At 46.9% G+C, this 13243-nt stretch overlaps 2 protein-coding genes across 3 annotated transcripts in view; one reads left to right on the top strand and one right to left on the bottom strand.

The window, feature by feature from the left end:
- Atpaf2 (ATP synthase mitochondrial F1 complex assembly factor 2) overlaps positions 1-6179 on the bottom strand; it is a 17491-nt gene extending 11312 nt beyond the window's left edge. The window contains exon 1 of one of the 2 annotated variants that reach the window (XM_013347399.2): positions 6158-6179. Coding sequence is in view for 1 of the 2 variants with exons in the window: in XM_005349945.3 (XP_005350002.1) it covers positions 4292-4427 (136 nt within the window). In the remaining variant the exon portion in view is untranslated. Of the gene's footprint in view, positions 1-4291; positions 4604-6157 lie in introns of those variants that run through there. The other variant, XM_005349945.3, reaches the window with a different exon arrangement.
- Gid4 (GID complex subunit 4 homolog) overlaps positions 4681-13243 on the top strand; it is a 28275-nt gene continuing 19712 nt past the window's right edge. Inside the window, exons 1-2 of the mRNA XM_005349944.2 lie at positions 4681-5333; positions 12731-12790. Of these exons, the coding sequence (XP_005350001.1) occupies positions 4866-5333; positions 12731-12790 (528 nt within the window). The 5' untranslated portion in view covers positions 4681-4865. The remainder of the gene's footprint in view (positions 5334-12730; positions 12791-13243) is intronic.

The following is a 13243-nucleotide window of genomic DNA, read 5'->3' as shown; positions in this document are numbered from 1 at the left end:
AAAAAAAAAAAAAAACAAGGCCGGGCATGGTGCTGTATGCCCAGCATTCAGGAGGCAAAAGCAGATGATCTGAGGTTAACCTGATCTACATAAAGATCTAGGTCATCCCGGACTACACAGAAAGACCATCTCAATAATTAATATAACAACAAATCCACAATGAAATACCACATCACTCCCTTTACGCTAATAATAAAAAATCAAGCCGGGCAGTGGTGGCGCACGCCTTTAATCCCAGCACTCAGGAGGCAGAGGCAGGCGGATCTCTGTGAGTTCGAGGTCAGCCTGGTCTACAAGAGCTAGTTCTGGGACAGGCACCAAAGCTACAGAGAAACCTTGTCTCAAAAAAAAAAAATCATATAATAATAAAATTAGAAACTTCACATACTACTAGAAATTTAAAATGACTCATCCACCTTAAAAAAAAATCTTTCTACTCCTTAAAAGGTTAGTTTTCTGCTGGGTGATGCTGGCGCACGCCTTTAGTCTCAGCACTCAGGAGGCAGAGGCATAGGCAGGCGGATCTCTGTAAGTTCGAGGCCAGCCTGGTCTACAAGAGCTAGTTCCAGAACAGGCACCAAAACTACAGAGAAACCCTGTCTCAAAAAACAAACAAACAAACGAAAAGTTAGTTTCCATTTGACCCAGCAATATTAAGCTTAGGAAATATAGCCAGGAAAAAAATAAAACCAAAGTCCACAAACTTGCACATGTCTGTATCAGCATTATTCATAACAACCAGGATATAAACAACTTATATGTCTATAAATGGGCAAGGAAAATGTGGTATATAAAAAGACTGGAATATGGTTATATGATACAACACACATAACACTTAAGAACAGCATACTATGTAAAAAAGGCCAGCCCTAAACCCCAAAACAGGACAATCTTTAAAGGAAAAAAGTAGTGGTTGCATAGGGCTGGAGACATGGCAAGGCACTAAAGGGTGCTGACTGCCTTTTTAAAATGTGTTTAGGTATACATATTTGTCCACAATGTGCATGCTTGGTGCCCAAGGTCAGAAGATGGCATTTGATCCATTGACTGGAGTTACAGATGGTTAGGAGCCGCCATGTAGGTGCCGCCATGTGGGTTCTAGGAACTGAACCCAGGCCCGCTGCAAGAGCGACACATGCTCTTAATCGCCGAACCATATCTCTAGCCTCTAAATGGATTATATCTTTTTTGTTTTTGTTTTGTTTTGAGAGACAGGGTTTCTCTGTGTAATCCTGGTTGTTGTGGAATTGTAGACCAGGCTGTCCTAGAACTCACTGAGATCTACCTGCCTCTGCCTCCCAAGTGCCGGAATTAAAAATTCTGCAGGGAACAGAGAGACAGCTCAAAAATACTTATATGCAAGTCTGACTGAGTTCAATCCCCAAACCCATGTAAAGGTGGAAGAGAAACATCTCTCAAAAGCTGTTCTCTTTACCTCCACATGTACATAGTGACACACGTGTGCCCAAATACATACATACACAACAAATTCTTACAGTCAAGTAAATAAATTTTCCAAATTGCTCTTCATCTGGAGCAGAGATCAACTGATGTGGGATTCCCTTCTGTATGCTATGAATATGTTTTACTACCATTGGATAATAAAGAAGCTGCTTCAGCCAATGGCTTAGCAGAGCAAAGCCAGGCAGGAAATCCAAACAGAGATACAGAGAGATAGTAGGTGGAGTCAAAGAGATGCCATGTAGCAGCCGAAGGAGGAAGTTACCCACTGGGCCCTTACCAGTAAACCACAGCCTCATGCCAACAAAGATTAATAGAAATGGGTTAATTTAAGATATAAGAGTTAGCCAGAAATATGCTATATTAATTACAATACAGACTGGTCCCTTCAACTGATATTCCTATGAGGATGGCAAGGCCAGTAATGCCTCTGAAGTGGCAGAGACCTAGAGGAGCTGTCTCGTACAGATAGTAATTTATAAATGGTAGAGACAGAACTTCTAGCTTTGGTTTCTCTAGGAATGTGTGTTCAGCCTCATATGCTGCTTCTCCAAAACACCTTCCCGTCTGGGCAGTTAACAGAGCAGCAGGATGACAACAGCCTTGCAAGCAAACATCTCTGCAGCACACCACCTCCTCCTCCAAGCTGTCAGTTAGCCCTTCAAAAGCCCCTCCTCTCCAGACAACCTTCCATGGGGTGCCTGCTCCTGAGAGAGCAAGTCCAGTCAGCTTGGCAACCGAAGTCTTCACCAGGAAGGACCCAATGGGGTATAATTTACACTGCTTCAAAGCTACACAAAAATCTCATAGTCGGTGAGGACGAGGAGAGCAGAACATATCTGCCCTAGGGAGGCACCGCATAAACGAAGGAACACACTCAGGGGTTCACTAGCTAGGCAAAGGGTTAATTTAGTAAGGGGATGCCTTTTACTTTCCATTATGGAGGCCCTTGATCAGCCATCTCTTCTTTTGTGTTACAGACTTATGAGTAGGCTCTTAGAATTATCCAGTACAGAGTAGGTAATCAGATGTGAAAGAAAGTAAGAATGTCTGAATAAATGGGTGAATGAGGCACAGTGAGAGAGGTATACATAAGTCAAGCCTTGTTCTCCTCCTCTTCTTCCTCCACGCTACCCCTTCATGAGGTCTTGCTATTGTATATTGTAGCCCAGGCTGACCTCAAACTCTTGGACTCAAGTGGTCCTCCTAGCTCAGACTCCCAAGCAGTTAATACACGTATGTGACACCACACGCGACTTCCTCCTTCCTCTTTACTGTCTCTTCCTGGTAGACTTCCAGGCCATCGCTTTCGGGCTTGGTAAGTAAAAACTCGGCTCCCTGTTGCATCCAATCTCCTTCCCCATTTATATAAAATTATGGCCTTTGGACCACTGAAATGGCTCACCATGTAAAGGTGCTTGCCACTAAACCCAGCCACCCCAGTTCAATCCCTGACCCACATGGAGGGAACCAGTCCCGCTGGCTGTCCTCTGACCTCCATGTGCATGGCAAGTGTGAGTGCACACACATACACACACACACGCACACACGCACGCACGCACACACACTCTAAATAAAATGAAAACCTCTGACCTCCATGTGCATGGCAAGTGTGAGTGCACATACACACATGTGCGCACACGCATGCACGCGCACACACACGCACTCTAAATAAAATGAAAAACTATGGGATTTGAGGCCTAAGGAATCCTTAAAGGCAATCTTATGCCTCCGATCACTAAAGAAAGCAACATCACACATGCCTGAGACCACAGTACCTCAGAAGTCTAGCAACAACCGACCCCAGGTTTATACTCGAAACCCAGTGCCAAACTGCCTATGGGATTCTGTTTCTTAATGTGGGCAGTGTTGCAGCAAGATCTCTTAACAGCCTGCTGTCACCTCTGGACACGGTCCTCTACTTTTTTTCACCGAACCCTTCACTCATCTGCCAAGTCCCAGTTTAACTTCCTTTTCGACCAAGACCCCGAACATGCTCAAGGCAGAAGGGAATTCTTTGTGTTTCCTCAGAGCCTCTGTATCGCCCTGCACTAAAACTACTGTTTAGAAAGCATACTGTACCCTGCATACTGTATCGGAGCCTGTCCCTCAGGGGAGGCCACAAGCCCTCAACACAAAACAACTAAGCGGAGGAAAGCAGACCGCCACTACTTTGCATCCACTGGAGTGAAGTTCACTCCTAAAGATCTCTCCCCAGAAGCAATGAAATAACCTCCTTTCAGGCTTATTACAGTCCTCAGTAGGTGAAAGGCGCACGGCCTGAACTCGTCCTTCGAGAAAGGAGGTTTCAGAGAATGCAGGGGTTGTAGCACAGCACTAGGACAGAGGACTCGAGGCCCGCCTGTTCGGTGCCAACTCTTATGCTGGGTGCTGGGGCCACAAGGCAGTCAGGCCGGGCTTTGCCTTCCCCAGACCTCAACCAGTCTGCTCTGTGACCTTGGAAATCAAAGAAGACACCCGCACGCCTTCAATCCCAGCACAGAGGCAGAGGCAGGAGGATTTCTGAGTTCGAGGTCAGTGTGGTCTACAGAGAGAGTTCCAAGACTCGAACTACACAGAGAAACCCTGTCTAGAAAAACAAACAAAAAGAAAATTGAGAAAACCACAAGAGCCCAAGATCTCGCTGTCCTCTTATGTCATCCCTCACTGGTCCGGATGTCATTTTCCAACCTGAAACAACTCCATTGCTCTAAATATCCTCATGGGCCTGAACCCTGCCTCAGTCAGCCCGCACTGTACGGCAGAAATCCTCCAACTCGTGAGCCAGATTTGGCACCTAACCAAAATGTAACGCATGTCCGGGCCTCACCTGTTGGTGGTACGTAGGCCCTGGCTGGAGGCCGCGGAGCTGGCCTTGGCCACACTGAGGTGGTGGGGTCACTAGAAGACCGGCTCAAGAGACCACGTCCCCGGTCCCTCAGCCGGGGGTAGATCCGCCACATCATGCCCAGGGGTCTGGGTGGACGCGTACGTCAAGACAGCGAACAAGAATAGGGCGAAGGGATTCCCAAACCCTTCGCTGCAACTGTACGGAAACCTCTCACCACGGGCTCAAAGCCCTCAGCTTCCTCTGCACGCCGCCATCTTCCTCATGACACCTACAGCGCGCCGTCGCCACCGCACGCCCCCTGCGCACCCCTCCCCGCCCCCGTCAGTCAGCATCACAAGCGTGCTCGCCCCGCCCCCTCCATGCCGCGCTGCGGGGGGAAAAAAACTACAAGTCCCAGAGGGTCGTTCGTGAACGGCGCCACGTGCTCTCCCCGCCCGCCAATAAGCGGAAGCGCCGCTTGAGTTTGCTCCCGCCTCTCCGGCGCGCCCGCGCCAATTGGAAGCCCCAGTGTGTGTGTGTGTTTGTGTGTGTGTGTGTGAGTGTGTGTGTTTGTATGTGTGAGTGTGTGTGTGAATGTGTGTGTGCGCGTGTGTGTGTGCGCACGCAAGGGCAAGTGGGAAGGGGGCACAGCTCAGGACAGGGAGGCTCTCTTAGCAGGTCCCGGGTCCGGGTGGCGACACGAGCCCTCGGTCGGCCGGCAGCGGGCGGGTGGTTCCCCGAGCCCCTCCCCCGCGCGTGCGCGCCCGGGTCCGCCCTCCCCGCAGCCTCTACTCCCGCGCGGCAGCGGCGGTTCCTTCCCCCTCCCCCAGCCCTGGCTCCGGGGGACCCCGCGATGCCGGTCCGCACCGAGTGTCCCCCGCCGGCGGGTGCCTCAGCCACATCCGCGGCCTCACTCATCCCGCCGCCGCCCATCAACACCCAGCAGCCCGGCGTGGCCACCAGCCTGCTCTACAGCGGCTCCAAGTTCCGCGGCCACCAGAAGAGCAAGGGGAACTCGTACGACGTAGAGGTGGTGCTGCAGGTGAGCGCCGGGGGGCCAGGCCGGGCCCGAGGGCCTCCTCGCGGCGCTCACGGGCCGGGCCTGCCCTGGGCTCCTCGAGCCCTCAGCCGCGAACCAGGCCCTCGCTGCCGGGGCCTCCTGCACCCGGCGCCTCCCACCGGGACCTACCCAGCTGATGTCACACTCTCGAACCCTAGCCCTAACCCACCCTTAGACCCAGAGCCTGTAGCGGCCAGCTTCCGACAGACCCCGAAGACTGTCCCACACTTGGGAGCCTTTGGCCCGCCCGCTTGGGATCCGGAAGCACCCCTATGACTAGCTGTCCTTTAACCTGCGTCGGTTCTTCTCAAGTCCTGTCTTCCCTACACCGAGCCGGCCCTCCCACCAGTCCCTGTCGGATCCTTCCCCAAACTCAGTACCCTCCCGGTAGCGACCAGTGTCAGATTCTCCCAGAATGAAGGTTGTTCCCCGACCACCACTCACTCCATCCTTAGAGCCAGGGACCTTGTTCCTTTGGAGAATTCAACCAGCCCACCGCCCTCGGGGAGGCGGGGGCGGGGTGGACAACCTCCCTTCATTGGCAGAGACACCCCACTGCATTCCTGGGGGCCCTTGGTTCCCCGAAGACCAGGTACTCACACCCAGCTATCTCCAGCTGCACCACTTAGTGTTAGGACTGTGCCTCCTGAGGCCTTCCAGGACCAAAACCCTGCCTCAATCAGTTCATAGACTAATCAGTCAACCGCCCCCATGCTAGGCTTCCTGCCCCAGACTCTCACACTACCTTGCTCTGTGGCCACTTCCCTTCCCTGGCAGTCCCCCTGGCCTCTCCCCAGACCTCGCACCTTGGTCTAGCTGGTTGCTGTTGCTGGCTTCAGTGTGGCTGATTTTTATCTACACAGCTCCAGAGTTTCCTCCCTGCCTCAGATGCCCAAGTACTGGGAAATCTAACCCAGTTTTGTTTTGTGTCCACTTGCCTCCCCCTATTTGACCTGGATATCTGAGTACTGGCTGTCGACTGCCAGTCCCTGAACAACTTTGAAACTTCAGCTTCATCTACTCTGGGCCTTTCCTTCCCTGCCCAAATCCTGCTTCCCTCTCCCTTGAAGCTTTTCCCAGACAAAGGAGACTGGTGGGGGTGGATATTTTCTTTTATCGCCTCTCCCCACAATTGTGTTCTTTCTGGGTATTAAACTGCCTGCCTGAAGACCCATTCCCCCTCCCATCTTGTGCGCATTTTCTTAATGCCACCTCCTAGGCTGTTCCCCAAATCATGTTCCTTGAAAGCCCTTGTAGAGGTTCAGAGGTGCATGCTGCCTCGGGGTCCCAGAGAGATGTGCACCCTTTACTCTCATTTCCCCTCTTGGTTTCTTTTGAGCAAGTAGACTTCCCACTCCAAAGGCATGATGAGAGTGTCTCCTGACTGTAGCACACCCATAAGCCCTTTCCTTCCTACCCCTTGTGGGAATAATTCTCTCACGTTTTTGACTGGGAAAAGTGTCCTCTTATTAAATGCAATTTGTCCCATAGAGTTCTGTCATGAAGTATATTTATTGTAATAGGAAAACTGGCTGAGCTATTTCAATCCTCATTACCTACTGTGATGATAATTTTTTCCTCTTTAAAATGTGATAATATAGTATGGAAAAGTCAGACTTTTTTGTTTTTAATTCATTCAACTAATCATAAAATTCTGGAACTGAGATCCCTTCATGACTCACGTTTGGAATGGTCCTGAATTTATGCCCACTTGCTGGTTTCTGATATAATAGGTAACAGCTGGGACAGAGCAACTATGTGTTAGAGGAATGTGTTCCCTACCGTGTAGTTGCCAGGGCCCTGTGAACCAATAGAATAGTGATTGAGTTTGGGACATGGTTGATAGGCGTCAGGTAGCCCAAATCCTTAGGTCGAATGGCTATTGGTGGGGCAGCTGATGGTCCTGCCAGGGAATGCTCCCCACATCTAGATCAGTGACCTTGTTTGTCATGATGATCAGGTGGAGGCATGGGATTGTTATATTACCTAATCTCCCTGCCAAGGCTAGTTTCTTAATCTCAGCCTTCTGAGAACAATTGTTTTTATAATTCAACCTCTTTCCTGCTTTTCTTGTTTGTTTAGTTTAGTTTAAAATATTTTTAGGAAGCAGAATAATGTGGTAGTTAAAGGCATGGACTCTGAAGTCAGATCAATGAAAAGTATACCTGCTTGTTCTTTTTAAGTACTTCTCTTGAGGTATAATCCACATACCATACTGTTTACCTATTCAAGGTGTATACTTAATGGCTTCTAGGATATTTGCAGTTGTGCAACTATCACCAGATTTTTTTTTAAAGATTTATTCATTATGTATACAGTGTTCTGCCTACATGTATACCCTCAGGCCAGAAGATGGCACCAGTACTCATTACAGATGGTTGTGAGCCACCATGTGGTTGCTGGGAACTGAACTCAGGACCTCTGGAAGAGCAGCCAGTGCTCTTAACCTCTGAGCCATCTCTCCAGCCCTATCACCTGATTTTAGAACATATTTTATTGCCCCCAAAAGAAACTTCATACTCCCTAGCCATCACAAAACGTGTGTGTGCACACACACACATACACACACAAACACACAACAATCCTGGGCTAATCTTTTTCTTTCTTTTCTCAGATTTACCTCTGAGACCAAATTTGGTATTATTCACCTATAATTCTTAAACTCAGAATCTGAGGCCAGAGGATGCTATTAGCCTCATCTCCAGAATGAGACCCTTTCTCAGAAACAGTCAAACAAAAACCTTGATTCACCTTTTACCTATTATAAACATGTATAAATAGAGTCCCACAGTTTTTTCCTTTCATGACTGGCGTCTTTAACAACGTATTCAGGGCTCATCTGTATCTCAGCACATGTCAGTACTAAAGTACTTTCCGTTGCTGCCTATTGTAAAACATTGCCTGTCTTTTGTTTAGTCATTGGTCAGTTGATAGACTTTTAGATTCTTTCTACTTTGGGGCTAATATAACTAATGCTCTTGTGAGCATTCATATACAGGTTTCTTGTTTGTTTGTTTGTTTGTTTTTTGTTTTTTTTGTTTTGGTTTTTCAAGACAGGGTTTCTCTGTGGCTTTGGAGCCTGTCCTGGAACAGAGATCCACCTGCCTCTGCCTCCCGAGTGCTGGGATTAAAGGCGTGCGCCACCACCGCCCGGCTCTTGTTTGTTTTTGAGGTGTGGATCTCTATATTGCCTAGGTTAGCTTTTAACCCCTAACTTCAAGTGACCTTCCCATTTTAGCTGTCCCAAGTACTGAGACTATATAAGTATGTACACACCAAGCCAGCTGTGTAGAAGTTTTTATGTGCACATGTGTTTTCATTTTCCTTGAGTAGATATAGATACCTAGAGGTAGAATTGCTGGTTTTTTATAGTATCTCTAGGGTTAATATTTTAGCAGACAACCAGTGGCTTTAAAAGTGGTTACACTGTTTTACATTTCCACTGGCAGCATGTGTGGGTTCCAACTTCACATCTTTACAAATTCCTTTGATGATAGTTGTCCCAGTGGATGTGGAATGATATCTCACAGTCTTACTATAACTGTTCCAGAAGATGGATATCTTTCACTGTCCTTTCAGCACAGTGAGGTATGTACACATGCGTCTGTGAGTGCATGTATGCTGTGTGCTTATGTACCTGAACGTCAGAGGTCTATATCAGGTGCCTTCCTCTATTGCTTTCCACCTTATTTTTTGAGACAGGAACTCTCACTGATTGGCTAGACTAACTGCCAGGGAATTCCAGGGATTGGCTTGTCTCGGCCTACCCAGCGCTGGGCTTACAGCTGTGCCCCACCTCACCAGGCTCTTAATATATAGTAGGAATCCAACTTCAGATTCTCATACTTGCATAGCCAACTAAACTGTATCGACAACCCCTGGAGCGGTGGTTCTCAACCTTCCTAATGCTGTTACCCTTTAATACAGTTCTTATGTTGTGACCCCCAACCACAAAATTGTTTTTGTTGCTACGTTGTAATTTTACTACTGTTATGAATCATAAATGTCTAATATGTAGGATATCTGGTATGCGATCACTGTGGGGTTGTGCCCTACAGGTTGAAAACTGCTGCCCTAGAACATCTTTTATTTTGAAATAAAATAGACTCTAGTATAGCAGTTCCTGAAAATATATGCAGGGTTCTAACACGATCTTTCCCCCAGCTCTTACTGTAACTATTCCCTCTAAGCCGTCCCGTAAGTCATCAGTAGTGTGAAGCCCAGGTCTCTGAAAGGAGTACTTAAAAAGAGCAGCTGTTGGACATAGTTGTACTGAGAGGCCTCTTTGCTAAACATTTGCCTTGTTATCTTTCACATTGAAATGCTGGTCCCTAGGTTGGTGGGAATGTGTGCCAGTCAGGTAATTTTAGTTCACCCATCATCATTAAAATCAGTTTGGGCAGAATGGGAAAGATGTGGTTGAGTAGAGGCCAAATAGAAATTCTGATTGTTGAGCATGCGGATGTGAAGCAATTTACACTTCGGTTTTTAATCTTACTAGCAAGTATTTCTTCCATTTGATAGTGTTTAGCACTGAAAACCACAAACTGTTGAGTTCTATAAGAACCACAAAAGTAAGATTTAAGGCCTCAGGCTCAGAGTATTCATTTCATTAATAAAATCTTTTCCTTTTTTTCTTTTCTCTTTTGCTGAACCATGTGAGTGTGAACCAGGTGTGCTATCTAATTCCAGCGTTAAGACCAACAAGTGAAGATGCTGAAATACTTTGGCAGTTTCTCATGGATTACTTTTGATGCCAGTACCAAGATATGACAGCCCATTCGGCTTCATTGGTACCTCATTGCTTTGGTGCTGACATCGTCTGGCTGACTAGGTTCATTACAGTTCTTAAGGACTGCCTTAATATTTGATTTGTGTTAGAGATGGAAGTAAATCCCCAAAGCTGATAGGTCGGGCTGGAAAAAGATGGCTCAGTAGTTAAGAGCTCATCCTGCTCTTGTAGAGGACCCGAGTTCAATTTCCAGTATTCCTGTCATGCAGCTCACAACTTCTTGTAGCTACAACTGCAGGAGGCTGTGATACCTCTGGCCTTTCTCGTATGCACATACACACATATAGATACATAAATATAATTAAAAAATAAATCTTTTCTTAAAATAACTGCCTCAAAACTTACAGTTTTTTTAAAGTGAGACCTTACTTAACATAAAGTTCTCCATGTACCCCCCAGTACCTCTGTACTTTGTTTTGCTTTAATTCAGAAGTTAATAGGCAATTTCAGAGTTTATCATAATTAGAGTCACTTTAAGTCATGAACTCTGAAACTCTGCCCATTTGGAACAATTGTGTATGGATTGGGGAAAGATTTACAGGTTATTTATGCTTCCAGCAACAAACATCTAGATCGCATTTCTAAATAGTATGCACAGTGCTGGGGATGCATCTCAGCTGATAAAATGCTTGCCTGCTATGCAGAAAGCCCTGTTTCACGACAAGTACCACACCAAGCAAGCATGATGGTGCACACATGTAATCCAGCATTCAGGAGGATCAGAAACTAATGTCTTTCTCTACTGCACAGAGTTTGAGGCCAGCCTGAGCTTTGTGAGACCCCGTCTCACCTACTGTCTGATGTTACTACTTGACTCCAGGGCCTCTGCTGGGTTGGTTCGGGCTCTTCTGGGCTGCCATCCTTAACATTTCCTGGTCTATTTCTCTTTCTGATCTCTTGGTAGCTGTCCTTAGACCAAACGCTGCTTGTCATTGTTCCCAGCATGAGGGAAAGGAAGAGACACTTGTTCCTCACATGACCATTCGAATGCTAATACTCCTTTCTAAGCACTCAGAAGATTTCTATTCTTAGCCAGAACTGAGTCACTCACCCCTTCACCAATGGCTGAAGGTGATGGGGTCCCTTCATGCTTTAGATCCACTAATAATGGCCAGGTCCTATGAACAAGGTAGGTGCCATCCCTGCTAGCATGATTTTTTAAAAAAGAAGTTGTTGAGTAGACATCTGATGGAGTCTGGGCAACTAATGGCCTATGGCTGCTAAGCCTTAAAATCTCCTGTACCCTTTTCCCTTGTCTTGGTCTCCTGACTGTATTAAGAAACACAAGTCCAGGGACTACAGAGATGGCCCAGCAGTTAAAAGCACTGCTGCTCCTCCAGACAACCCAGATTTGAGTCCCAACACCCACATGGCCGCTCACAACTGTCTGTAGCTCCAGTTCCAGGGGATCCAACAGCTTTTTCTGGCCTCCACAGACATCAGGCATGCATATGGTATAGAGACATACATGTGGGCAAAACACACACATAAAAAGAAATACAAGTCCAAGTCAGGTATAGTGGCACACACCTTTAATTCCAGCACTTGGGAGGCAGAGGCAGGTGAATTTCTGTGAATTTGAGAGTAGCCACCCAGGACTATATGATGATACCCCGTCTTAAAAAGAAGAAAGTCACTCAGTCAAGCTGGGCAGTGGTGGTGCATGCCTTCAATCCCAGCACTCTGGAAACGGAGGTAGGTGCATCTCTGAATTTGAGGCCAGCCTGATCTACAGAGTGAGTTCCAGGACAGCTAGAGCTGTTAAACAGAGAAACCCTATATTGAAAAAACAAACTATTCTGTTTATGAAATAGGCCAAGCTGGCATTCACAATATGTTGGGTGGCATTTTGGTTTATAATTAAAATGTATTCCTTCTAACTCTTTCTAAGATGGTATTCCCAAATGTACTGCTTACTCATTTTATAAGGAAATAATTCAAGATGATGCTTAGGGTCAATAACAGCAGGAATAGGTCTCCCAAGCCAGTGACTGACTAGCAGAGAAGTAGACATTTAGGGTTACAGATAACTGGCTATGCAGGTGGAGAGGGCCCTTGTGTCTCCCAGTGCACAAAGAATGCAGGTGAGTGAGAAGTGTACAGGAAGTGAGCAAGCGGGCTGGCTGCTCCCAAAAGTACATCACTTTTGAAATATTTGGCCAAAGTAAGTGAGAGAAAACTGGGATAATATCTTTAAGATTTATTTTTAATATTGCTTATGTATTCTGCTTGTGGGTATGTACACATGAATGTAGGTGCCAATGGAGGCTAAAAGGTGCTGGCTGCCCTAGAACTGGAGGTACTGATGGTTGTGCACCACCTGATGTGGATGCTGGCAACTCAGCTTGGATCCTCTGGAAGAACAGCAAGTGCTCTCAACAACTGAGCCATTTCTCTAGCCCCTGAGATAATTTTTATTATCGGTCAGAATTGAAGGTACCAAAGGCACCTGAGGCTTGGATTGTGCCAGGCACAAGCTGACCACTAGGCCTCCCAGCTCTGGCCTTGAAGGATTTCTGAAGCACCCCAGGGTGCTTTCATTTATAACCGGTCAGTTCATTTATAACACTGTATCCTTTTTTTACAGCACGTGGACACAGGTAACTCTTACCTTTGTGGGTACCTGAAGATTAAAGGCCTTACAGAGGTAAGTGTTTATTGCCAGATCTAGAGCGGGAAAGTAGTGGCTTGCTTCGTAGCTTATGTAGTTAAGAACAGCAGTCCCACATTGAAATGCTTTGACCATGAGAACCATAATACTGTAATTTTGTCTGTTCATTTGCAAAGTTTTCCTCTTTGGTCCTGGGTAAGGAACTCAGATGAAATGAAGAGTCTTAGCATACACTCAGCTAAGCTACACCCACACCCTTTACTGATCATAGCATGATTGATTAGTCTTTTGTTTGTTTGTTTTCCAAGACAGCATTTTTCTGTTGCTTTGGTGCTTGTCCTGGAACTTGCTTTGTAGTAGACCAGACTGGCCTTGAACTCACAGAGATCCACCTGCCTCTGCCTCCCGAGTGCTGGGATTAAAAGTGTGCACCAGCCGGGCGATGGTGGCGCAGGCCTTTAATCCCAGCACTCGGGAGGCAGAGGCAGG

Source organism: Microtus ochrogaster, chromosome 7 (genome assembly GCF_000317375.1).
Source record: "Microtus ochrogaster isolate Prairie Vole_2 chromosome 7, MicOch1.0, whole genome shotgun sequence".
NCBI classification, from domain to species: domain Eukaryota; kingdom Metazoa; phylum Chordata; class Mammalia; order Rodentia; family Cricetidae; genus Microtus; species Microtus ochrogaster.
Note: the sequence above shows the minus strand (reverse complement) of the source record. Positions and strands in the feature narration are given on the sequence as shown.